This window comes from Drosophila willistoni (genome assembly GCF_018902025.1).
Source record: "Drosophila willistoni isolate 14030-0811.24 chromosome 2R unlocalized genomic scaffold, UCI_dwil_1.1 Seg200, whole genome shotgun sequence".
Lineage (NCBI taxonomy): Eukaryota > Metazoa > Arthropoda > Insecta > Diptera > Drosophilidae > Drosophila > Drosophila willistoni.
Genome location: NW_025814051.1, coordinates 1,946,232 through 1,971,988, shown reverse-complemented (window position 1 = coordinate 1,971,988; position 25,757 = coordinate 1,946,232). Strand labels below are relative to the sequence as shown.

The following is a 25,757-nucleotide window of genomic DNA, read 5'->3' as shown; positions in this document are numbered from 1 at the left end:
CACATTGGGGCGCATTTAAACTGATTTCATTTTGGACCTGTGTTTGTATATGTGTGAGTGTGTCTGTGCGTGTGTGTGTGTGTGTGGCAACCGCAAACGGAGAGAGGAAATTCGTTTGGCGTATGTCTTGGCACGCACACGGAACCCCAGAACTCAGCCACAGAGGATTTCGAGAAGCGAAGGAGAGAAATTATAATGAATTTGTCGTTCATACATACATATATTCATTCCGCCACACCTCACCCCCTCCTGACGCCAACATACACCCCCTTCTTGCCTCTATGCCGACATTTCCATCTCGAACTTTTAGCTTGATTTGACTTAGTTTGCTCGATGGATCGAAAGCAAGATAAGCAGTTAAGTGACTTTGTTCTGCCATATAGCCCTTGGGCGGCTATCGTCAACATCAGTATCGCGGTTACAAATACATATATATATAGCTACTATATATACATGTATATTGGCAAATAAATTGAATTAAAGTGAAATCAGTTGGCGTTGCCTTTGGCTGTTACCAAAATTAATGAAAACGCAGCAGGCGACACACGATAAAAACACAGCAAAGAAAATCGTCAATAAAGCAAAATAAAAGAAAATAAGCATATAGGACAATTGTGGCGACGAAGTTTAGATTCTCTATAAATAAATATAAGTTTCAATACTTTTCCAAGCCGATACTAAATACTAACAGATCCATGGGGCGTTTGATTTCCAAGGATTCATATTATTGAAGTAATTTACCATTTCTTTATCTTAACTCATTTATCTTGAAATGGTGCGAGACAATAATAAGCTAATCTACTCCTTGTATACAGGGTATGCAAGATGAAAACTAAATTGAGGAATCAGCGTCAATCAATGAAAGTAAATACTTATAAGTACATATATAGAGTGATTATAGACGTCTGGCCGAAACTTGCAAATTAATTTTGATTAAGCCTCATAATTTGTATTTAAAGAGTTTCCCATCATCCCTTCTAACTTTTGTATTTTAATCAGCAACCCAATTTTGTATTTAAAGAAGCTTTTCCGGCTTAAAACTTAATAAAAAGTATATATATATATATATATATATATATATGTGTTTGTGTATACAAAATCTTTCTTAATTAAATTCAAGTGTTTGGTGCATGTCAAAACGATATAACGAGAAAAAGGACGACATACAAAACTCTCTTGGAGTCTATTTCAAAAGAAAATTTTTGCGCAAAGAAAAAGTTAAGCTGACGAGTTGTTAACTGCATTCTTTTAAGTCAAAAACAAAAATTATAAAAGATGGGTAAAGATGAAGTAATCAATGCAAGTGAAAGGAACTTAATTAATGTTATTCAAAGATGTGGGTACCTTAAGAGTTTAATTTTGGCACCTGCATATAAAGCTCGTAAAGTCGTAAAAATGTTTAGCATTAAATAAAGTAAGTACTGGAAAGTTGACATGTTTTAGTACTTTTCATAAGTTCCACACGTTCTACCATATACCTCTTTTCTTACTTTCCTCTTAATATCTGGCCATAAAGTTGACTTTATACCAAGTCTAAAACAGCCTCATTCTTGAAATAACTTTTTTCTTTTTGTGTTTTCGAATTATGCACAAATCTGTTTTTATGGCCTTCAAAATGTCAACTTAAGGCTAAATAAGCAGCAGCTGTAAATATGACAAATTTACATCAAAACTTGACATGAATCTGAAATTATGATAAATAAAAATTTAATGCCTATTCCCTTATGATTTCATTTCTTTCAAAGAAAACTCAATTTAATTGCATTGCAATTTATGTATGCAATTGCGGCAAATTGTCAGATGTCACGGAAATTGAAGTGTTTGCCCAAGCAAATCAGCAGAGCACTCTCCGAGGGGCATTGGAGACAGGGTTTAGGTAAAAACAAAACGAATGCGAACGTTATTACTACTAAGTGCCATTAGATTGCAGGCAGACAGGTGAGTTGCTTGGTCTGGGGTACATTGGGTGGGTTGCTTTACTGCCATCTCTGCCTACCGATGGAGAATCACATGCATATGGAAGAGACGCCTGACAGTGGATCAAAAAATACAAATTACACAAAGAATGAAAATTGCTTATCCTAATTTTGAGAAACTTTTCAATTTGACTTGGCTGTCAATCAATATTAATACATAATACTATATAAAGAAATCTTGACTATAATAATATTGTCACCGTGAAAATTTCTGGGTGAATTTGACTTTTTTCGAAATGAATATTAAAGTCAACGTTTCTTATTTTTTTCAGTGCTCCTAACCAAAAGCAGAAGGCTGTTGCTTTAAACGAAATATCAAATTAATAATAAACTGCCCTGATCAATTATCTATATATTTATGTGAATATATTAATGTCACCTGCCATTACCATGATGATGGGCGATTTAATACGAGCCAATAAATATTCTGTTAATAGGATGTTCATTTCCTTGAAATTCTTTTGAGTTTTATTCAAGTTAGATTCATATGAGTTCCATAGTTCCGCCATGTCTTGTTTGCATTTGCATTTCATTAAGACACAGGCGGCAAGGTAAACAAGTCGCCGCCCATGGGCACTCACTCAGCTTTTGGCTCGACTCGCTCACTTCATTCATTGCTGGTTGGCTACGGTGAGTATGACGGATAGTGGGTTGAATGGATGGATAGATGGATGGGTGATGACTACTAGGACTATGGTTGTAGTGTTTTCCATGTGGTTGTTGTTGGTGTTGCTGCTGTTACTGACTGATGACAGCAAGCGCCAAATGACAGTGGCAACTGCGGCAAAGTGAAAGAACAAGTCAAGGCAAAAGAAATGCAATTGCATGTTAAAAGTGTTTTCCAAGGCGGTAGCCCTAGAACGTGACACGCCCCTGGCATAATAAGCATACGCCTTGTGTGTACACGTATGCCTGGGCCCAAAGAATGTTTCAATTAGTTTACGTTATGGCCGAATAAACACGTTAAAAGTGCGTGCAAACAAACGGGAAAAGAAAGAATAATGACGCCACATACACATACATACATACATAAAAATATATCTATAGGTACGTATGTATGTATGTATATAGAAGGCGGCAGGCAAATTAGGCTTCCAACAACAATGACTGGGATAACGACGAGCAAGTGTCCTGCTAGCAAACAAACAAACTGTCACTTGTCCCAAACGTCTACACCCCATAGGACCACCCACGAAATAAAAGCAAAAAAAAAAAGAAAATGAGCTAAAAGCAGGAGGAAAAGCCTCTGGTCAGATAATTTTCTTTGTTTTGTGGCAAATGTTTTTCAAGTTTTATTTTTTGTCAGATCCATGTGGCAAAGGCAGGTTGCTTGTCAGCTATTTTTCCGCTTATTTTATCACATTTTTTGTGCGTTTCTTCATTTGTTCGCTCTTTATATTTTGTTTACTTTTGACGCACGTTTGTTCTCTGTGTCTCTGTGTGGGGAAATTCAGACAGGTAGCAATATGCAAATCAAACAGAGAATTGAGCACCGCGCCTTTAAAGGCCATCCTCTCACACCTTTTAACTTTATGAAGCGGAAATAGCGTTGACAAACTGAAGGCACCTGAGGGCAAAATGCGAAATAGCAGAGGTGACACATCACAAATGGATTTCACGTGCATTTTAAGTGACCCGCAAGCACTAGTACAAGCCTTTTTTTCCAAAACTCCATTTTGTTTCTTCGAAACTCATCTCATGGCAAAGCTTAATTCCAGTTCATTCCATTTGCATTACACGATACAAATTAGATAGAAATAATTGATGAATCGAAAAACAAAACAAAAATGAATGTGGGTATAAATTATTTAACTCTCATTTGGCTTACAATTGATATTCAATTTGTTGGTTGTCGTTTCCACATTTTGCTGAAAAATCGTTTTTTAATAGGTTTTCAGTTTTGTTTTTGTTTTTTGGGTTTCCTTCCTATTTTTTGTTTTTATTTTGCAGTTGTTGTTGTTGTTCGTCACTGCGGCGCGTTTCCTTTTCGCATTATTTACTTTAAGTTAACGCGTATACGACATGTTGGACATTGGCTATAAACCCGAGTAGAACTCGTTGAACATGCGCGCCCGACAACGTCTGTGAAACGACTGAGAAATCCGAGCAATGGCCATAGTGTCAGAGGCTGTGCTCTGTTAACGTGGCTAACAGTGGCTAAACAGCTGAGCTGTTAGTTGAGCAATTTTGGCCAGGCAATTTCATTCATAATTGCTTTGAGTGAAAAATGAATATAAGCAGTAGGAGGGTTTGTTTTGTTTGTTATAGGCAGAAAATCAATTTACTTGAGGAAAATGTGCGACTGGGGAGCGGCAAACCGGCCCAGGCGTCATTGTTGCCACGTGCCATCACAGAAATGTTAATGAGCCCAAAGCCATTGGCCAAAGGCACAGTCAAAGGCTTTTTATTTATATAGCCGACATATAAGGATAACGTGAAGTTGACCTTTCTCTGCTGGGGCCAGAGAAGCATAACAAACAAATGCGCGTGAAATGTCAAAATCACTGTCAGAGAAAAAAAAACCAAATCAAAAGCAACAGCACAAACGACCAAAAAAAAGAGCAAAAAAGGGGGGAAAAGCGCCAAAAGAAAGATGACGACGCATAAGCAAGAAAAACAGCAGCAACAGAAAAAAAAACAAAAGAAAAAGAAAAGGGAAATGCCAAAGCCAAGGCAATCAAGAAAATTTGCTGGCAACATAAAATGGCAAGTGTTTTGCAAAGAAGATGAAGAAGGATGAGACACACACATGCTGGCCACAAGGCAGTTAGCCCTAACAAGGCTCAAGTGAATTATAAAAAACCAAAGACAAAAAACCACACAAATATGCAAAATATTTGAAATGGAATCGTATCATTGATACCGATTGATAGATCTTTTACAAATTAATTAAAAGTAATAAGAATTTGGCTAGCTACCTCATCAGAATTACTGACAAGTCTTAATAAAATTAAATTCAAAAATAAAGTTTACTTTAATAATATTTACTAGTAAAGGGCATCATTTAACCCATGTAACTTATAGAGTTTTGTTTACAAAAACCAAATTGATATATCCTATTTAATTACGACTAAATAGAAATAAATTTTTTAGTTCAACCTAGACCTTAGACAATATTAACGAATTCTCAATATTAAAGCTTTAGATTAAAATTCAAAAATACTTATTATATGCCACCTTAATTTTATGAAAACATTTTAGCAAACTAATAAACAAACAAGTAGGATCCTCCAATAATTTTTTTTTGTACACATTTTTCAAAAAAATTCTAACCATTCCCAAACCAAAAACTGGACTGTTAACCTGTCCAATAAATAAAGCCAAAAGTTTGTTGCATTTCTGCTAAATTGCTGCACTAAAAAAAATGTTTTACATTGGTTTTCCCAGCCAAGATTAAAACCGCTCAAGCTCATGTGGCCAGACACAGGTTGTAATGTGTATGCTGACAATTTGGATACCCTGTTGAATGGATACAATACCCATTTAAGTTCTTTTCCGCTTGAAACTACGCAGTATTTTCTCCCAGTCAATCAAGTTAATAGCAGGCTCACCTCTATCTTAATTAAGCAATTCACATATAATTTTCATAATTTCTAAAGCTGTGGCCAGCAATAAAATTTATTTTAAAGTTTAGATATTATTCTAAATTTTGTCCAATTGTCCAATTGTCCATTACTTTAAAGCTAGCCAATTGTCCATTACTTTAAAGCTAGTACAAATACTTTATATGAAAGGGTATGGGAACTTCAGTAGAACCGATAGCAGTGTTGACCCCCCGGTTTAGGTTAACTCGCAAAGTTATTGCCTATGCTGGGATGAAGCAACAAGCTTAAAATTAGCCACGAGCCATGAGCATCATCCCCGTTGGCCCTCATCCCACATTGACGCCTGACTGTCTTCCTCATGCGGAGACATACACCGCGGGCGGGATGGTATGGGACAAAAGTGAAAGCAAATTGTTGGTTGCTGTGTTTTATTTCGAGCTAAATGCAAGTCGTGCCACAATATGTCAAATTGTCATCTCCACATATGCCAAACAAAAAGTTTTTAACAGAAGTAAAATAACAAAAAAACCAAAAAAACACATACTCAAAAGCGATGAAAAAAATGGTAATTTACCTGGCACCTTTTGCCATCTCTCACAACTCAAATACCCACACATCTGTCATGTGTGTATGTGTATGAAACTTTTTAATTAGTTCAAGTTAACAAAAAAAAATTGCCATAGCAAAAAATTTAGTCAACAAAAAAAAAGAAAACCAATTTTGAACCAGCAAACAGTTTGAAAATTTCTTTTGGTTGCGTACACGTAACGTCGGATTTGCTGCATTCTGTCAATGCCTTAAATGCTTGTCCTTAAATACAAACAACTCGAAATAAATGTGCAATATTTTTCCTCTGCATCTTAGCTATAGTAATGTCGACATGCTTCTTCTGTTTCAGTCGTAAGTTCAAATTAATTGCATGCAATCCGGATGCTTAAAACCCTCCGACTTTACATTTGTAAAGAGGACTTGGCATAAACTCTTCATAGATAAAAATAGGGATATTTCAACGCACTGTAAATATGCAGCCAAGATGAAATACGCTCCAGTAAGTTCTCCATTTGTTACTCCACAACATTCACTTTCTCTTATGTATATTTTTTTTTTGGGTGTTGTCTTCCGAGGCTAATGCGAGGGTTTAAGGATTGGCCTTTCGTTTTGCAGTTTTTATTGTTGAAGTTTCAGCAGAAATACCAGGGGCTTAGTTGAGTAGGGGTGCTAGCCGACATCCTAATTCAATAAAGCGAAATAAAACTTATTTGTTATTCTAACAACTAGAAGATTATTGACAAATTACAATTTCAAATTTCCTATATAACACATACACGGTTAAGGATATAAATATATATAGATGACATCCAAAATGAACTACTTTAGGAATCTTATATTAAAATCGATTGATGTAAAAAAAAAAAACAAGTTTGAGAACGCAAAGAGAAAACAGAAATATTTTTGGTATTCCCCTTTTTGGCGGCGGATCCGCTTCCTTGCTACTAATGAGGATTTAAGCTTGAGGCTTGGGGATATCCTAGCCCCAAGCTGAATATATCCTGCTATATATTCCCCTACTTCACGCTCTACATTATATAGCTCAATTTGTTTCTGCTGTTGCATTTGCATAAATTGAAATTGTTAAATGACTTGACAGACGCAGCAGCGGGTAGTCGGTTCGTCGGGATGTCGTTTCGACTGGCACATTGCGTTTTTAATTTGATTGCTTTGCATTTTAAATTAAATCTATACGCCATAGGAGTGTTAATTTTAGTTTTTACTTTTTTATGTACTGCATATACATAGAAGAATTAAATTTGTTAAATTGTATCAAATGTTTTCCTTTGTTGTGTTGATTAGTTTTTTATTATTGATTTATGTGAGTTAACATTTACCCTGTCCTGCTTCGCCTCTTTGTTTCCCTCACTTTCTTTCTCTGTATGTATGTATATGTTTTATTGAAATTGATTTCAGTGGGGCAACTAAATCGCATGCTTTATGCTTACTTTAATCGGGCAAATGTTTCGGTTTTTTTTGCTTTAATTTTTATATACATACATACATACAAAATATATATACATATATGTATGTATACTTGTGAATCAATGTTTGAAATATTCGGTATCTCATTCTAGGCCATTTAATGTGGATGCTGCTATAGATATGTATGTATGTATGTACATATGTTTGTAGACGTATACGTAATATCGAAAAAGACACGACAAGCGGCAGCGATGGGGGATAGGGGGATGTTGGCATCACGGAGAACGAAACGGAAGCGCTAAACTAAACATAAAAATAAACAGCACACTTAATCGTGTCTAAATGTTTATATTTGCCAAGGCAGAGGCATAGTTTTATGTCTCAATTGAAACGTTTGGCAAGCAAATAAAAATAATCAGCAAGTCAATATCCCAATAATCTTACAAGGGCTAAGAAGGGGCAGATGAAGGTAAGTCCGAGGTTAAGCGTAAAAGTTGGGAGTTAAATGGCCAAAAACAATCTGCGGCAGAATATAAAAACGGAAAAAATGCTTTAATCTTATAGATGTCTATATGTAACTTGTTTAAGTTAATAAAGTCGTATTTGTTGCTATGTTATACGTATAGATTGTAAAGGTTTTGAAAAATGAGTCTTGTAGCTGTTATTAGTTCGGTGGGAGGCGTTCGCACGCCCCGCCGAAGATTATGCTTTAGTTTCCAGCAGGAAATTAAGGGGTGGGAATGTTTTTTTTTTCTTTTTTTTTTAATTTGAAAATTTCAAGAATTTTGCGTGAAAATTTGAAGTAAATCGGCTGATTGGCCTTCAGTGAAGCTGTTTGAGTATAATAAATTTTCAAACGCGCTTTCCTCAAAACGACTTTTTCAAAGTCCGTGTTCACTGTCATTTAAAAACTACTTGACCGATTCATTTCAAGCTTGGTGGACATATTCTAAATATAAAATACCTCCCCCCGACGTTTAGTTTTTTTTTCATTAAGTGTGTTTTTTACTCTCAAAATGGCGGAATTTTTCGGGGAAAAAATTGAAGTTTTGACTTTAGACTTCAATAAAAAATGTTTAAGTGAAAAAAAAAAATCGCAGGCTATAGGGGGGAGGATTTAATGATACTTTGACTAAATTTTAATGTTTTTTGACTTCAGAAAATTCCCGACCGAGATACACCGCAAGTTGCTTTTTCCTGCCATGATCTGGGAAAAGCTCCGTAGGTTTCAATAAATTGGTTCAACACAGATTTCCAAAAAAAAATCACAAAGTTTTTTTTTTTTGCCCAAAAAAACATTCGCACCCCTTAAGGGGCATAAGAACAAAGGCGAGAGAGACCAAGAAAGAAGAGTAGAGGCTTGTGTTATCTTCGAAAATGAGAGACAATAGCAATCAAATGGTAAACGCAACCTAGGGTACATATGTATATATAAGAGAGATAGCATCGCCATACTTTTTTTTGGTGAAATCTGCAGCAAGGGCAAGTCTGTGTCGCCCACAAAGTGGTTCGAAGTGAATTAAGTAAAGGACCAAACGTGTAAATAAATTTTAAATAAAACATAATCCAGTCCGCAGCAGATCAGACTTATTGTTTTTCGGCCTTTTAAATGATAGAGAAATTGTTCGTAGAGTGTATCATTTATATGCACAAAAACAAATTTGCTGAAGAAATTTATAAAAATAGTCCTCAAAATCAGTGACGTCACGGTGCCGAATCAGCTGATAGTTCTAAAGAGGCAGCCTAACACCGGCATTGGCATAATATTTTTGAGGAGAGGTTGCGGTAAAAAAATCAAATCGGAGATGCTTCCTTCTATGGGTTGCAGTCTTCTAACCAAAATAGATACATATGTATATACATATATGTATGTACCCTTTTTGCAAAGGTATACTACACTCGTGGCTGTACTATATGTACCAACTTGCCTAACAAGTGCTCGTTGCACGTTATAGTATACATATGAGACAGCCTTATATCGAAATTTAAACTTCTGTTAGGTAAAATCTTGAGTTATCATGTTAAAATTTTTTTTCCTCAATTATATCTGAAGAAAGGCTTTCTAATATAACTATGTCATTATTTTCTAATTCGAGTCAAAACTATTAAACGAACCAATCTTTTTCACTTTTTTAAAATCAGTTTCTTATTTTTTTCCAATAATAACGCCAGCGCAGTGCTAGAAATTCGTTGAACAGATCATGCATTTACGCACACTGATACTTATTAAACAATCGATAGTTGAAAAAAAAAATTAATGAGAAATCGATAAGTCCATATTTATAGGTCCTATTTAAAGATGGTTTTCGGGCCCAAAACATCCTTGAGGTACATACATTTGGTATCAAACGAAAGGGTAAAATTCCACTAGCAAGACCTCTGCGATTTATTTTTTGTTTTCAAAAATAAAAAACCATCGATGTATCGATAGTACCACCGGTGTATCGATAGTACCACCGATGTATCGACAGTACCACCCATGTTTGTTTCAGCTCTAATATACAGACTTGTGAAATAAGTTAAAGGAATCCCATTATTTGCCACCTAATATCTACAATAAAAAGGCAAGTATAAAGTTTTTTTCGTTTAATTTAAAAAACATTAAAAAATATATTTATCTTCTTTAGAGACATGGATGCAACTGCAGACAATGTAATCGACGCAGAAGACGAATGGCTTCTTCAATGGAATCAAATCGATTTTGAAAGCCTATTCCAAGAAACTGAACTATTTCAATTGGAGCAAAAGCTTACAAAAGCGCGCGATGTTCGCGATAAGCTAACGATTGCATTGAAAGAGGCGAATAATAATTTCGATCTTCTTCAGGAAGATTTTGAAAAGCAGATGCATAAACTTCAATACACCAGTTCCCAGAAAGAGCAACTTATCATCGAACGTGATGGCTTATTATTGCATGTGCAGGAAATGAAAGACGCCAATATTAAGCTTAAACAGCAAGTAAACGAGCAGTCTGCATCAATGCAGAAAATCACTGAAGACTACCATGCCAGGCTGGCAGAAACTGAAGAAGATCGACAACAATTATTGGGAGAATTACGCAGCCAGGATGCCCGCTACACAATTCAAATGGAAGAATTGCAAGGAAAGGCTGACGAGTGCTTGAACCTTAAACAATTACTTAAACGGGAGCGGGAAAACATGAATTGTCCCATTTGTTTCTGTCCGTGGGAAGAGTTGGGATGTCATCGATTGGTTACCCTACGTTGTGGTCATTTATTTGGCGACAGTTGTCTACGAGATCACTTGAATAGATGTCTGGAATGTCCACTTTGTCGTTCCCATGCTGACAACAGTCAATTAATATACATCTATGGTCGGAATGTGCTTCCAAATAATTTTTGATAAAAAGCAACAATTGTAATTTGTAACTTAATCTTATCAAAATAAATTTGGTCCTTACACAAACTACTTTTGCACATTTTTATTCCTGGGCTTGGAAAAAAAGGAATGTTTAGCTAAAAAGAAAGGTACAAAGTGAGTTTTGAAAGTTCTGCAGGAATCACAAGTCTGTAACATGGTAAAATATTATGGCCAAAGACATTTAACAATTCTAGAAGCTACTAATATTAATATATATAAATTATAAAGTTAGAAATATACAAAATTGATTACTACAATACATTCATTAATAAAGGTATTGATAAAATGTTCAAAACGCCCACTACAAGTTTATGCGAAATTTGTGATAGCACGACTATGACTTTCGATTAATTGAAATTTTAGTCGAATAATAGCTTTAATAATAAGTTGTGTATAAAAAAACACAGTTTATACTACGCGCCAAAAGAGAAAACAGACTGGCAGCGCCATAATCTTTTTTACATCGTCTTCCACTTACCAACACCGTAATCTCAAGTAAATTTACCATTTTCAATTTTTTACATTTAATCGCGCGTCTTCGAGAGTAAGATTGAGTAATCGACAAATAATTTTTATTTGCCATCACTATTCGTGACTCACGAAAAGCTAAACATGTTGGCTTTTCTTTTATAGAGCATTTTACAGCACTGACATCGAAATTATTGTCAGCGTTTCAATGCGGTTTTACGGAAAAAAGTAAGTATTAAATTTATAAATCTTTGGGCAAAAGTTTAAATAAAGGTTAACTACTTGCAGATATGGATTCCATTACTCATTTTCGTGGTTCTCTAATGAGAAAAACAAAGAGAGAGCTCATTGTACAAATTGACGGCTTAGAAAACGAACTACAACAGGTTAGGAATGACAAGCGAAAGATTCAACACGAGTTCGAGATGCAAACTGTATCAATGCAAAAGATTGCCACAGATTTTGATATTGAAATCGCTAAAACTGAGGAAAAACGAAAAGAATTATTAACCAATCTGTCCAATCAAGACGCCAACTCGTCCAACCTTATGCAGCAAATGGACCAGTGCACGATTCAGAATAGACAACTTACTGCAGAACGAGATGGCTTATTGGTGCAACTGGAGGAACTTAAACAGCAAAAAACCATAGCTCAAAACAAGACTTTAGAGCTTATTGCCTCGCTGGAGTCGATTGCACGTGATTCGCAATTGAAACTGTCCGAAAGTTTAGCCACAAATAGTGCATTGAAGTTGCAGTCGCTTCAAGTAAAGGCAGAAAATCAAATGAAATTATTACATCTACAACTTAGTGAAAAAACGCAGGTCATTGAAATTAATAAGCTGCAGCTAGAAAATCAACAACTCAAAACTCAACTGAAAAAGGAAGAGGAAGGCAGGTCATGTCCCATTTGCCTTTGCCCGTGGCAGGAAAGCGGGAATCATCGATTGGTCACTCTACCATGTGGTCATCTTTTCGGGGACGGGTGTGTAAAGGCACATTTAAGGCAGAACTCAACATGCCCATTATGTCGCTCACGTGCAAAACTCAATAATCTAATATATTTATTCGGATTTAATGCTTCCACAAGCGGTAATTAATAAGAATAAATTTCCCTGAATAACATTGTGATAGACATTTGTACTGTTTTGCACACGTTAATATAAATAAAAAAGAGAATTTTGTCGGCAAAAAAAAAAAAAGAAAACAGTTTAATTGTTTTAAATGAAGTCTGAATTGTATAGATCCAAAGTCAATTTGTTGTCTGTGACTGTCAAGGACATCAATCGGGTTTGTTATATTCTACCAACTGCGTCTTCATTTCATGATTAATCCATCAGTAAGATACAAAACATATTTGTAACTTAATTTAAAAGCGGTTAATTTTATTAGTTTTGTTTTACTAATATTATAATTATAAGTATTTACAGGTATTTATATTATATATCGTTTTAACTACTGCGCTCCTTCTTCAGCTACCAATCCGTTGTTATTCATCGCTTCCACATCCAAGCGATTCTGAAGATTCTTATTGATATTGTCCAAAATATCAAAGGCCTCGATAATCATTTTTGCCTCACTTTCAGCTTTTTCGCTCATCTGTGCGAGAGTGTGCCTCAACTCTTTATGCTCACCATTGACGTCTCGCTGTTCGGCTCTCTGGAAGATGCTGCTACTGGTGCGAGTGAAAAGTGAAGCTGTTCCCTGGCCCTGTTCAATCTGCTTATCCAATTCCTCTGGTACTGGAAAATTGAGACCTAGGGCAAAACTGCGCAATTCGTCAAGTTTTGCTTGTTGTTTGGCCCGATCCTGGCCATAGCTGATGACCACAGCTTGCAGCACTATGTCAGTTCCGGGCAGCTGGATATAGGCTATGACATCTTTGAAGAGGTTCTCATTGCGCCACATCGTTTGCTTGTACTGAATGACGCGATAGCCAACAGTTTCCGGATTGATGCTAAACTGCACCAGCAACCAAGTATTTTCGTCCAATGGGTTAGGCGCATCTTCAATTTTATCGTCAAAGGCGTGGTCAAAACAACGGGCTTTCAGATTCAATAGAATTTTCTCCATATAGTCTCGCTGATCGTAAGCGTACAGGACATGAGCAATGCATCCAGGACCTAATTTCACCAGCGGTGTGCCACCCAACTCAGGCTTTGTGCTCAGCCAGACAACTCGGCTCGGTGAGATTAACTTTTGAACCAATTCCTCGTTTTCCGTATACTGCACAAGCAATTGCCTGGCATTAGACTCTTCGCGTCGTACTTTGCTCATAGTAACCAGAGCGGCGTCTACCAATTTGCGGTCATCGGCAGCCAAGATAAGTTTGGCTTCTACTACCATGCCATTGACACGGAATTCCACAAATCGCGTCATATATTTGTCCGAAACATCGCTCTCCAGCAGCTCCATTGAGTGGAGGACGCACAATCTTGAATGTCCACTGGGCCGACCAGTTTTCATGGAACCTTCGTCGACTTCTGCTAGAAACCAGGAGAGTCGAGTTGCAGCTCCTCCATTTTGGCCAGCGGCTGCATTGACCACCGCCACTGCAGAATCATCCAAACCACTGTCGTTGCTAATATTGCTCATGTTCTTGTTGTCTGTTCAACTGTTGCAAACTAATGATTGACTCGGATCGTGTGCTGGCTTTTAAGTACTGTCAAAATTATTAGCGAATGATCTTACACAGGTAAAAAGTTATCATTGCCTTTTGCATCCCACTCAGTTTTATGGTCAGGACATTTACCATACGCAGATTAGCATTGGGATCGAGTATGGATTTTCAAATTGTCGGTACCTGCGTGGCAATTGAATGGATTTAAGCATTGGGTTGCAAACAGCTGCTCGTTAAATGGGTAACACCTCGGACTGTACCTGCTTTATATAAAATACCTGATTTACATAATATTGTTTGAAGGACGAAAACAATTTTCTACTTGTTAAGAAGTTTTTATATATCTCTAATTATAACAGAAGTTAATTTCTCTATGATCGTTTAAACAATCTTTAAAGTTAGTTTTTCCCTTCACAAAACCCAGTTCGATGATTAATTTAATGATTTGAATCTTATTTAAATATTTCGCTATCGTTAATAGTGTTAATATCAGCAAAGGCTTTATTTTTTTTTCGTCGTATGTAAATATGACATGTAAATTTGCACATATGTGTAAAGTTTTATTTTAAAAATCCTTAAATCTCTGTAAATTACCCTTCACATGATACTATAATATATATAAAAATCAGCCCAATACTTCAATGTTCACAACAAATTAGACGTTGTCTTTTTTGTTTTCCGTGTCGTTGTGATACGAAGCCGGTAATGAGATGTGTGTTCAGTTAGCTCAACGGATTTGGATTCGGAAAACCGTCTATCCATATATTCCATGGGTAGACCCAAAATTTTAACTGCAAGCTGCCAGAGTTTTGCCTTTTTCTGATCTATATTCTCACTTTCACCGCCCTGCTCCCTTTGCTGATCAATTTCACGTTTGTCGTGTACGAATTCAAAAGGTATGCCAAAAGAACAAATCTTTGGCTTAATAGTGCTACGTACATCAACAACACAATAGGTTTGCATACTCTCGAAAAGACCAGAACAAATGGCATCATCAATCGCCGCATCGTTGACTAGAAGGCATCCGAGGACACGTCCGCTTTTAATTTCACGAACATTCACATGATAGATATCGTCTGCCCGTAGCAGGACGGTTAGAACCACGTCTTTCAAGCTTCGCTTGCCAATTAGTATGATAAGCTCATTGATTAAGTCATCGAGAACTAACAGATTTTTGTTCTTACAGAATTGGCACAAGCTTGATTGTTGTCGCTCCAAAAGACACTTCGAAACAGGAGTTTGACTTGGGCAAGGACATTCCTCCAGCTCTGATATATTGGAATTCGATTTCTTGTCTACCAATTTAGATAACCCACTGCAAGTGCTTAGCGTTTGAGGGGGCTTAAATATAGTGCTTAATGATTGAATAATCTTATTATTATCACAAACACGGGAAGACGAGTTGTCCGTAGGCTTAATGAAAAAATTTATAAATTCTCTAAATAGAAATTCTAAATCAAATTTCTTTTCTCTTTGACAATTATTTCCATCTAATTGGGTCGAGCTGACTTCTTGGGAAGTGGGTAATAAGTCTTTCGTTTTCTGAGTCTCTGAAGGTTTCGTGATCATTTGCATAAATTGATGAAATAAGGTCTCACATTCACATGAGGATTCGTCACATAATTTTGGTTGGTTTGGAACATTGGAAAGTCCGTCTGAGACAGACGGATCTGTCTCTTTATCTTTTTTTTCTTGTGTTTCCTGGTTTTTAAGCTTATTGACTGACTGCTGCAATAAATTGATATGATACTCATGACTTTCTAATTGCTTTTGTAAGTGGAAGAGTTTGTGGATCACCTCGTCTAGTTTAGAGCAATGAGGACACTTTACAGACTGTATAGGCTCTAGATTTTCCTCGTCCTTGTCGACGTCAGGGTCTGACTCTTTAGCCTTTGGGCTTTCCAAGAAGTGCCGTTCTTTATCCTGGTCAAGCTTGTTTGTATTGGCCACTATTGTTTTTCGCTTCCAGAAACCTTTGCGCTGATTTTGTTTCTTATCTGGTTTCAGTTTTGACTTTTCTTTGGATTTATTAGACTGGGTCTGGGTTAGTTTAGTTTTGGTTGGTACATCGTCTTTTTCATATTGCGTGGATGTAGTTACATTTGTATTCTCATCCTCTTCTCGAAGCGTCTGACTGGATACGGTTTGTTGGATGGAATCGGTTTGCGTCGCAGCTGTGACAGTACCAAATCCTTTTTTCAACTTAGTACCTGTGGGATATTGCTTCTCCTCAATCCCATCTAGTCGGTCTTCCGAGTGGGTTGAAAGTAACTTTATTTTGCAAGCGCTGCAGCTGCATGGTGGACCGCCAGCAGGTACGCGATGCTTTCGGAATATCTCGTAGACCTTTTTGGCATCTGCAAGGTAATAAAAAAAAAATATATATATATGTAGTTTGTCTAAGTCTACCTGAAGTCATTGTATAAAATAGGAAGCCACCTATTAGCTTTCAGTTAGTCTGCAATTGGACAACAGCCAGAGATATGGTAAGTTAATAACTCTTATTTCTCCGCAAAAACCAGTCAGTTTGATCTTTTATGTTTGTTCTTTCAGGAAAATCGCCGGCAACGTTTAGAATTTGCACTCAGTATACTGCCTTATAATGCAAAAGCAGTGCAGTTATCATTCTACCAACAGCAAGTGGAGGAGATAATTACCCGCTTACGGACCGATCTCTCAGATTTTGGGGAGAACGAAAGCGTAGATGATGATGTAAACAGGCTGCACCGACGAAATGAGGCAGCGGATACTTTTGCCGAGCATACAATGCGAAACATTGAGCTATCAGAAATCACAAATCCCCCCACAGGCAAACTAAGTACCCTGGATACCCTTACACTGGCGGCTGAGAAGCTGCTAAAGACCCAGCAAATGCTAAATAACATCAAAAGCGATGACGAGGAGCTGGATGATTTTGAGAACGATGAGTTCATTGATGGAGACACGGCCTTCGCCAATATGGAACGCAACCAGCTGATGGAAAACACAATTCAAAATGTGAATGAGGCAAGGGTGAAAATGCTGCAGCGTTGGGAACGTAGTAAGCGCACTGCTCTTGACTTGCTCACGGTTGAAATCGAAAAAGTTCAGGACATGGATCAAACCGATACGAATACACAAAAGTCAGGACACTTTCAGCTATTTCGAGATGGCACGGACGAGCACAATACCTCGACACCCAAAACCAATGAAGAGGAGAATATTGAAGCATTAATTGAGGATCCGGACGATGAAGACTATGTCCCTGAAACAGAGTCGAAGAGTGTCGGCAAACGCGTACGTGTGGCCAAACCAATGACATCAACTCCGAAGGCCAAAAAGATGCGTCCGACATTTGAATTTGATCACGATCAGTCGTCGCCTATGGTCGTTTTGGGACCAAATGGCACTCAAGTATCTCGCTCTTGCTTAAACGCGATTAACTGGGATATGACTGGGCCATCGATTACTCGGAAATTACTTTGCGAGATCTTCGATCGTGAGACTTTGGCCCATCATACACTGTCGGGCAAACCATCGCCAGCTTTCAGAGACTGTGCACGTCCCACCAAGCAACAGCTTGACCCTCGCAAGGTAGCCGATTTGGTATACTTAATGACCAATAGTATGGACATGACACCACGTGAAGTACGCACCGCCATCACCACAAAATGTGCCGATGAGAATAAAATGTTGAGATCGCGTTTGAAGCGTGGGCCGCGCAAATCAAATTAGAAGCACAGCAAAGACAAAACATTATCCTAAACTAAGCCAGTGTATCGATATTTGAATAAGGTTTAACCACTTCACTATCAACTTACCCGGAACTCCATTGGATTTAGTACCCCTTTCGTCGCTCGAGGTTGCCTTTGCTCTAAGTCTGAAACAGATCATATTGGTTAATCTGAAATCTTCGATTCACTTGGAAACTCACCTCTTAAACAGTCTCATTTTTGATTATTATGATGGTTTTGATGTTTCGCTAGTTATTAAGTCGCAAATTTCTGTTTTTTTTCTTTTGTTTAAGCAAATTAATTTAGAATTTAAAATATTATTAAAATACTACTGACATTGTGTACTTTGACTATTTAGAACAGACAGTATGTAAAAATGTTTACATTAAATAAACTTAAATACACTAAACAAAAGCCGAATTATTAATATACAAATGACATTACATACTTTGACTATTCTGATCTGACAGAATGTCAGAGTGTTTACATTCAATAAACTTAAATACCCTAACCAAATGCCATATTTCATTCATTTTGCGTTTAGTGAGAAATTCACAAGAAGTAAATCAGTTTTCCAACAATGCATTATTTATTTGCTCAACGCCCCATCAACTAGATGAATCGATAAACATTTTATATTTACATATGTATATGCTATATACGTATGTATGTATATGTGTGCACACCTGTGTAATATTTTGATAGCAGGGGCGTAGAAAGAAAGGGCGTAGTTCAAAACCCTGCAAATATTCTGTTGTTCAAATATACAATCCATTTTTGGATATGCACTTTTAATAGTGAAAAACGTTGAAAACGCTTTCACAAGGAAAGGATATCAGAATAATGCTAGAAAGACAACAAGGTTAATGGACAGAATTCGACATTTTATTTTACTCATTATGATAGAACAATGTTATAAAAGTAAATATGCTAATGCCAGGAGAGATTTCGACTTCTGTATTGCACTTCCACTGATTTGACATTGATAAATTTAACATTTGGTTGTAAAGGGATTGTCCAAAACGAAACCAAGATAATTTAATTTCTAAAGGTTAGCACAAATTTAGCTAAGAACCTCAAAAAAACAGATTAACAATATTAAATTTCATATATTTTTTCTGAATGATACCTTAAAAACACACCTATTGTTATGGAAAGAGCAATTTTTGGGTTAACCGACTAAAATATACAACATTTGTTTAAGAGATTCTGGTATTTCGGAACTTACTTGTTTCACTTCATGATAGTATTGTGAATTTTTTAGAACTAGATTTCTGATTGTAGAACTTTCCAAACTATTTGAATATTTTTTTAAGTCCTCATAGATGTGCCATGACCTACCTATATTCTAATTTTGTAATCTACTGTACTAAACCGTGTGCCAAATTTTAATAAAATAAAGTAAACGCCCAATGATGCTAATGGAATCGTAAAACTAGATTTTTTGACCTAGACCTGTACATTCATATAATAAAGAGGTTTATGCGTATTTAAAGTCCAATTATTTAAAAAAAAATCATAGTTTAAGAGCTACAGTATCAATTCGCACATCAATTTAAAGTTTCACAATGAACGACATTTATATGAACACCTTCATCAACTATTTTTTTTTTTCGGATTCTGCCCACGTTACGTTCTTAAATGAAAAGAAAATAAAAATTGCTGGATATACAGCAACAAAAAAATTGATGGAAAATAATCAATTTTCCAGTTGTCGTCCTGACCAAAGTCGTGTCAATGTTTTGCTAGTTTGCTTAAATTTTTCTCGTTTTTTTTCTTTTGCTCTTCATTTTACTGTTTTGATATGTACATATTTTATTTCCACAACATTTTGATATGCAAATGCGATATGTGTGCGTGTGTCCGAGTGTGTGTGTGTGTGGAAAAGGCAAAGTCTGATTTGAATATACATATCGTCGTATTTTATTCATACAAGTAAATGGCAACAAAGTTTTTTGACAGCCAAACAGGCTCTCAGGATTTGATTTGATTTTCATAGCTGTTGTTGTTGTTGGATGTTGGTGTAACCGCAAAGAACTAAGAACATAGTTCAACCAACAACACAACAACATTTGTGGCTGAAAAATTCTCTAGCACAAAAAAAAAAGAAACCGAAATACGAAAAAAATAACTTTCTGCAACATTTGAGGCAGGGCAAAAAACCAAAAAAAGAAAAAAGGAACACAAAAAAAAATTGACTCTAAGGCACAAATAAATAACTGAAACTGAAGTAAGGAATTCCGCCGAGAATTCATCAAAGTAAAATTTATATCAATCATACACACACACATATATACACAACACCCACACTCACATACATAACACACGCATTCCCCCAATCATATCTATGTGACAGCAAATTGAAACATTATATAAAATATTGGCCCAAAACCCAAACCCACAAAACAAAACTCAAACTTGAACCCAAACGTAAACGCATTGGTTCAGTGCCAAACCTATCCCGCCCCCTCAATAAATTGGCCTCAAAAATAACACAACAAAGAAAAGTAGACAAAAAAAATGGTATTAAATTTAAAGGAATTGGACAAAATTATTTTTAGATGGAGACAAAATGTTTGAAAGCATTAATTTCCTGTTGGGTTTGGGGGTTTCCTCTTTAAGATTGTGCCTTAAAATAAATCAAAACTTTGTCTTACTTCTTTGTGATTGATACAGAGAGGGAACAAAAGCTAATCCAAATGTGATCATATTCTTTATAGCAATTCGATCCAAATGTTTAAATAAACTTCCAATGAAGGTATGCCGAAGTTTAAATACCCTTACAGTCTTTGACAACGACGTAGTAGGCTGCTGGCAACGCTGTCGGCGCCGTTTGAGCGGATATGACACATTACTTCTCACAACTTAGTAAAGATACTCCCACTCCTTCACCAAATTTTTCTTATTGCACTTAATGATATAGACCGATCCAGGTTATAAATAGCTTGAATACCAAGTTTCATTCTAATAGCTTTTTAATTGGCTGAGAACGGATGGAAGGACATGACTATAAAGACTCAGCTTCTTATAAAGAATACATATAATTTGTGGGATCGGAAACGTTTCCTTCTATTGTCTAAGCCGAAGCCCTGTACCTCAACTTTTAGCGTTAAAGATATGGTATGGGAATTACAACTCTGCATTCTTTAGCTAAGACTACTGATGATAAAAAACTGATGATACTTTCGGGATCTATGTTTTTCTTTCAAATAATTTTTATTGTGATTTTTTATTATTGATATGAAATGAAACTGTGGCATTTCTAATTTACATTCCTCTCTCGACTCCCATACACGTAGAGCAAAACAATTCTCATTTCCCAGTTTCGGTTCAAGTTTATTTTTATTACAATCGAAACTTTTCATTGCAAAATGAAAAAATAAGAAAACTTTGGCATTTCTCACGCTTTTAAAATTACTTTAGATATAATAAAAAAAAAAACAACAACGGCAACAAGAACAAATATAAAGGAAACCCAAAACGTCCTAAGGCCACTTGGCGCAAACGAAGTTTGTAATTGAAACCAACTCGACATTTTAGATAATGATAATTTCACCAAAGGGAATTAGGCGGGAAAAGCTGGATACTGATTGCTTAGTGAACGGAGGAAAAGTTTTAAGCAAAGCAGCTGATTAGTTCTTACCTGAAACTGGTAAATTATGCAAATTTTTAAACAACAACAATTATAGCCAGACATAAGTTTAGTTTAGTTTCAGAATTCGAAATTGTGGAAAAACTTTTCCATTTCTCTATTCCACGGGATGCCATGAAGTTTAATGCCGAAACTTTTTAATGAGCAAATTCAAACGGAAATTAGTTGCCATGTTTGGTTAAATAACCGAAAGAAGAGGGAAAGAACCAACAAAGCAAAACTAACCAAAAGTCACACATAACCCGAGATCCCAAAGTCATTCGTGGTCTAATAATTCATTTAGTTCATGAACAAATTGAAAAATTAACTGAAGTGCATATGGCACAATGCCAGAGTCAGAACCTAGAACCAGGACCGAGAGTCAGGACCCAGGGCCAGGACTAGTCGTCTAAAATAGCATGAAAAAGCTTTTCGTATATGTCGTTAGTGGCTTGCCAGGCTCAAAGTCAAAATGTTCCCATAGTGTAAACACAATTCAATTAACTCGCCGCTTGTCGTCCCATTGTTGTTGAGTCGAATACCGAAAGGACGTCAAAATAACTGAAAGCGACGAGGCACTGACGACGACGATGATGATGATGGGGATGTTGGATGCTGATGACGTTGACTGACATGGCACATGGCCAAAAAAACTGCAAGCAAGAATCTCCTACAATATCTGCATTATTGAAGGTTTTTACAATTTTAAAAATCCTTTTTTGTTGAAAATTAAATTGAGTTTTCCCTCATAACACTGCTAAAGTTATTAATAACATTAAAGGCTTAATGAACTAAAGGCTCAAGAGAACAATGATAAACCGAGCAAAACAAATATCAAGTTTGGCTTCATTCATCATCAATAAGAAATTTAACCAAGGAAGAAGCAGCCAAAGGAGCTGAAGTGTAAATGTCATTGTCAGCTTGGCTTGGTGGGTCACGGGTATGGATGTGGGTTCGGAGAGTTGGGAATTTTGTGGCTGTAGAGACGCACGACTGCCGATGACACTTTGCCAAGTAAGAAGATGCCAGAGTCAGAGAAAGAGCCATTGCCAGATTCAGCCAACTCGAAAGGGTAAACGACAGTGCGACAAGGCAATGCCAAGGCTGAGTAATGCGTGCCGCGAGGCATGGTCTGCGAGCTGTGAAGTGTGACTATATGCTTTTCCTTGTTTCAGGTTCAAACTAAGCAAGAATTTCGTCTGTTAGTTGTACCACAAAAATGTTTCAAATACTTTAAAAAAAAGTATGACTCCATAAGTTTTCATTAACGAAATGCTGTGAAACTCTACCATTGAAATTAGAATACTTGTGTTATTCCAATAAGCTGAAAATCCTTTTTATTCATAAGTTTTGTCTCTCCCCAATTTAAAGGTTTTGATAAAAGAAAACATGAATGTTTATTATTAATTGACATCGACTTGGATAATCAGATCCTAGAAAACTTAGTTAAAAACACTCTATTGCTAAGCAAATACAATAATTAGCTCTTCCAAAAAATTTTAAATTTAAACTTTTCATTGACTAAATGTTGGCAATGAGAAATCTAATCTCAAATACTAATTCTATATTGCTAGCTTAAAAATTGGCTTATTCTGTCCATAAGAACAACTCGGTTGATACCTGAGAATATTTAAAATTAAAATAAAATAAAAATATTAAGTTTTCCAACTGCTGGCTTTTACCTTAGCACACAAGCTAATGCCTGAAACTGTCATTACACTTGATCAGGTCTTAATGTATGTACATCCTAGCTGGCAAGAAGCCTTTTTTAGTTAAAATCACTCATACGCCACCGGTAAAAGAGGCCACAGCTGTTGCTGCCTAACAGATTCTGACTCTGTTAACTTAAAATCACTCAATCCCGTGATAACAGGAACCGACATTTAAATTTATGACAAACAATGGCTTTATTGGCTACCAATGAAATGTGTTCATTAAGTTAACTATCCGTTTTTAGTTGCTTTTATTGTTAGTTGATTCTTGTTGGTAATTTATAACTAAAACTATTTTTAGCTAAAGCTCGGTAAATTGGTAGCCGCTGATGATGAAAATTAAAGCTCTCCAATGATGACGAAAATGAAAAGGAAAACCCATTAACGTACAGCGAAAGCCATAATGACAAAACTTTTACACGTGCAGGAGCCACGAACGGGACCTGACCGGACCAAGGACCAACTTTTTTTTTGGGCAATCATTTTAATTTTTATGATCTGCCTGAAACTGAGCATGGAGCGACACACCGAGTCCAAGTTCTCCGGCGCCCTTTTTCCTTTTGTGTGAGTAAATAACATTTTAGTCTTACTTTTAATGCCGCACTGACAGGTTTATATATATGTGTGTGTGTGAGTGAGTGTCTGCATGTGAGAGGTGTGTGTGCGTGTATATGAGTTTAAGTGTGTGCGTTCAATAGCTGGCATACCGCATGATTATGCGAAAATTACGCATACGCCACATATGCCACGTGCGATTGCTCACATTTGAAGTGCTAAGTCGCAACTAAATTACGCGCCTCACTTGAGTACATGGAGTAAATGGGGAGTTGAGCGAACGAGTAGCAAATGTATGGCATTTATTATTCAAGCGTTTAATTTGTCTAAAATGTCTAATGGCACAGTGGGTCACATTCGAATGATATGCAAATTTATCGGCTCTTGTGTTTATATCCATCATTTCTGGCCATGGTGCGAGTGGATGTCAATAATGTTTTTTTTTTTTTATGGCCAAACATTTTGACATCTTTGCATACATACATACACACATATGTGAAGTAAATATAGAGAGCGTTACATGATCATAAAAAAGCCATCAGAAACCAATTTTAATGCATATACATAAAATGTAAAATCAATAAAATGACAGCAAAAAGGAAATGTCAAGTTGTTTGCTAAAGCGGAAGTCAAATTTAAATACCAACAACATGAAAAAGTAGAGAGGGAAGAGCTTAGAGCGAAAGAAGGCACGTTAAATGAAGCGCAAAATGTCCAAAAGGCATTGATGGGAATGCATTGATACAATGTAAAATGCTTTAACATTTTCTTTGATGGCATGAAATTAAATGATAAATGATTGCATGATGAAATAATGTGTAATTAAATTGATGCTTCATTCCGTTACGTTAACAGTTAATCAATCTCTTTTATCAAGTGCGAAATGTCAAAGCGAACAAAAAGTAAACTTTGCACTTCAACTTTCAACTTGAACTACTACCAACACAGAAGAAAATGCCAGGTCATGACTATAAATAAAATAAGTATATATGTACATATATATGTGTTATTATAGGGTAAATATATATATTTCCATTTATTGATACAAATCATTGGCAGTGCTTAAGAGGTGCTGCATTTGCAATTCCTGCCACAAACAAGATTTATGTGATTTTTATTTGTGCAAAAGTTTTGGCAATGAACTTTGCCCCATCTAAGGATCCAAAAGGTGAGCACCTAGTGTAGTGAGTCAAGTGGTTTGCCACACGAATATTTGGTGCAGCAAATGAGGCACACATACAGCAATTCTTATATTGTGGTTAGGGGTTTGCTTCGTCTCCGCTTCATTAGCTATTAATTCCGATGGCGTGTCTAAGGCAAGGACCATAGTAAAACTCTCTTGCGGTTTTTGCTACAAAACACTAACTAAGTCTTCATCTGTCCTCCATCGCCATGCTTGAATAAACTTAGCATGGCAATCGCATTGAGCCACACAAAAAGAAGAAAGAAAAAAAAATGACAGAGCGACATGCACAAGATGTGGCTGCAAGTAAAATGGAATTTTCAGCAAAAACTGCGTTCCTATTCAGAGGAACAAGCCAAAGATACTCGGCACACTGGGCACATGTTGGCAAGAGAAAACTACAAAAGTGTAAAAAGAATTAAGAAAGCCGCTCCATCTTTAGATTGTATTGAAAAAGCAATGCCAAAGTGGTCGGTGCATAAGGAGGCAATCCAAAATATTCTGGTTAACATTCAATGTAATATACCCAAGTTTTTTAATTGGCCCACATTAAAAAAGGCTCTTATTCGATTGTAAAACATTACCATTAGCAATTTATTATCACTTCATTTTAACTGATAAATTACTTTTTAAAAGGGTTTTAATTTGTATTAAAGGATCGTTTTGATGTTCCCAAAAGTTCATCAGTACTTCAAAGAAACTCATTTGAATGATAAATATAGTTTTGAACCAGTGTTCAAAATTTACTGTCGCTTGACAGTCATCGGGAACAACATAATTCAAGGTCTTCGAAGAAAACACAAAAAATATACCGAAAATGTAATACAAAACGAAAACTTGTTTTTCCAGCAAAGTGCCAAATAATCTATTAGGTTTGAAAAACACACAAGAAATAGAGCAAAACAAAAAAAGAGACAAGTATAGCAATGCGAAAAAGGAAAGTAAAACAACAAAACAAAAACAAAAAGAAAAACAGAAAAAAAATGAAGATAAATAAAA

General features: G+C 36.2%; 6 protein-coding genes across 6 annotated transcripts in view; 3 read left to right on the top strand and 3 right to left on the bottom strand.

Annotated features, from left to right (window-relative positions):
* LOC6641588 overlaps nt 1-4,041 on the bottom strand; it is a 28,115-nt gene extending 24,074 nt beyond the window's left edge. The window contains exon 1 of the mRNA XM_002064529.4: nt 3,805-4,041. The gene's annotated coding sequence lies outside the window, so the exon portion shown is untranslated. The remainder of the gene's footprint in view (nt 1-3,804) is intronic.
* A 5,935-nt stretch (nt 4,042-9,976) lies between these two features.
* LOC26529274 (E3 ubiquitin-protein ligase RFWD3) lies at nt 9,977-10,878 on the top strand. The gene is made up of 2 exons (XM_015178561.2): nt 9,977-10,059; nt 10,123-10,878. The coding sequence occupies exon 2, from the start codon at nt 10,127-10,129 to the stop codon at nt 10,856-10,858; it is 732 nt and encodes a 243-aa protein (XP_015034047.1). The 5' UTR covers nt 9,977-10,059; nt 10,123-10,126; the 3' UTR covers nt 10,859-10,878.
* A 594-nt stretch (nt 10,879-11,472) lies between these two features.
* On the top strand, nt 11,473-12,475 carry LOC124460360 (MAR-binding filament-like protein 1-1). Its single transcript, XM_047010965.1, has 2 exons — nt 11,473-11,572; nt 11,633-12,475. Exon 2 carries the CDS (start codon nt 11,635-11,637, stop codon nt 12,442-12,444), a length of 810 nt encoding a protein of 269 aa, XP_046866921.1. The 5' UTR covers nt 11,473-11,572; nt 11,633-11,634; the 3' UTR covers nt 12,445-12,475.
* A 277-nt stretch (nt 12,476-12,752) lies between these two features.
* Nucleotides 12,753-13,986, bottom strand: LOC6641590 (early boundary activity protein 3). Its single transcript, XM_002064531.2, has one exon. It carries the CDS (start codon nt 13,937-13,939, stop codon nt 12,800-12,802), a length of 1,140 nt encoding a protein of 379 aa, XP_002064567.1. The 5' UTR covers nt 13,940-13,986; the 3' UTR covers nt 12,753-12,799.
* A 700-nt stretch (nt 13,987-14,686) lies between these two features.
* LOC124460389 lies at nt 14,687-18,090 on the bottom strand. The gene is made up of 4 exons (XM_047011029.1): nt 17,878-18,090; nt 17,765-17,823; nt 14,801-16,321; nt 14,687-14,718 (listed from the first exon to the last, which is right to left on the bottom strand). The coding sequence occupies exons 1-4, from the start codon at nt 17,892-17,894 to the stop codon at nt 14,687-14,689; spliced, it is 1,629 nt and encodes a 542-aa protein (XP_046866985.1). The 5' UTR covers nt 17,895-18,090.
* LOC6641591 (early boundary activity protein 1) lies at nt 16,341-17,709 on the top strand. Its single transcript, XM_047011020.1, has 2 exons — nt 16,341-16,450; nt 16,518-17,709. The coding sequence occupies exons 1-2, from the start codon at nt 16,448-16,450 to the stop codon at nt 17,676-17,678; spliced, it is 1,164 nt and encodes a 387-aa protein (XP_046866976.1). The 5' UTR covers nt 16,341-16,447; the 3' UTR covers nt 17,679-17,709.
* Nucleotides 18,091-25,757: the final 7,667 nt, after the last annotated feature.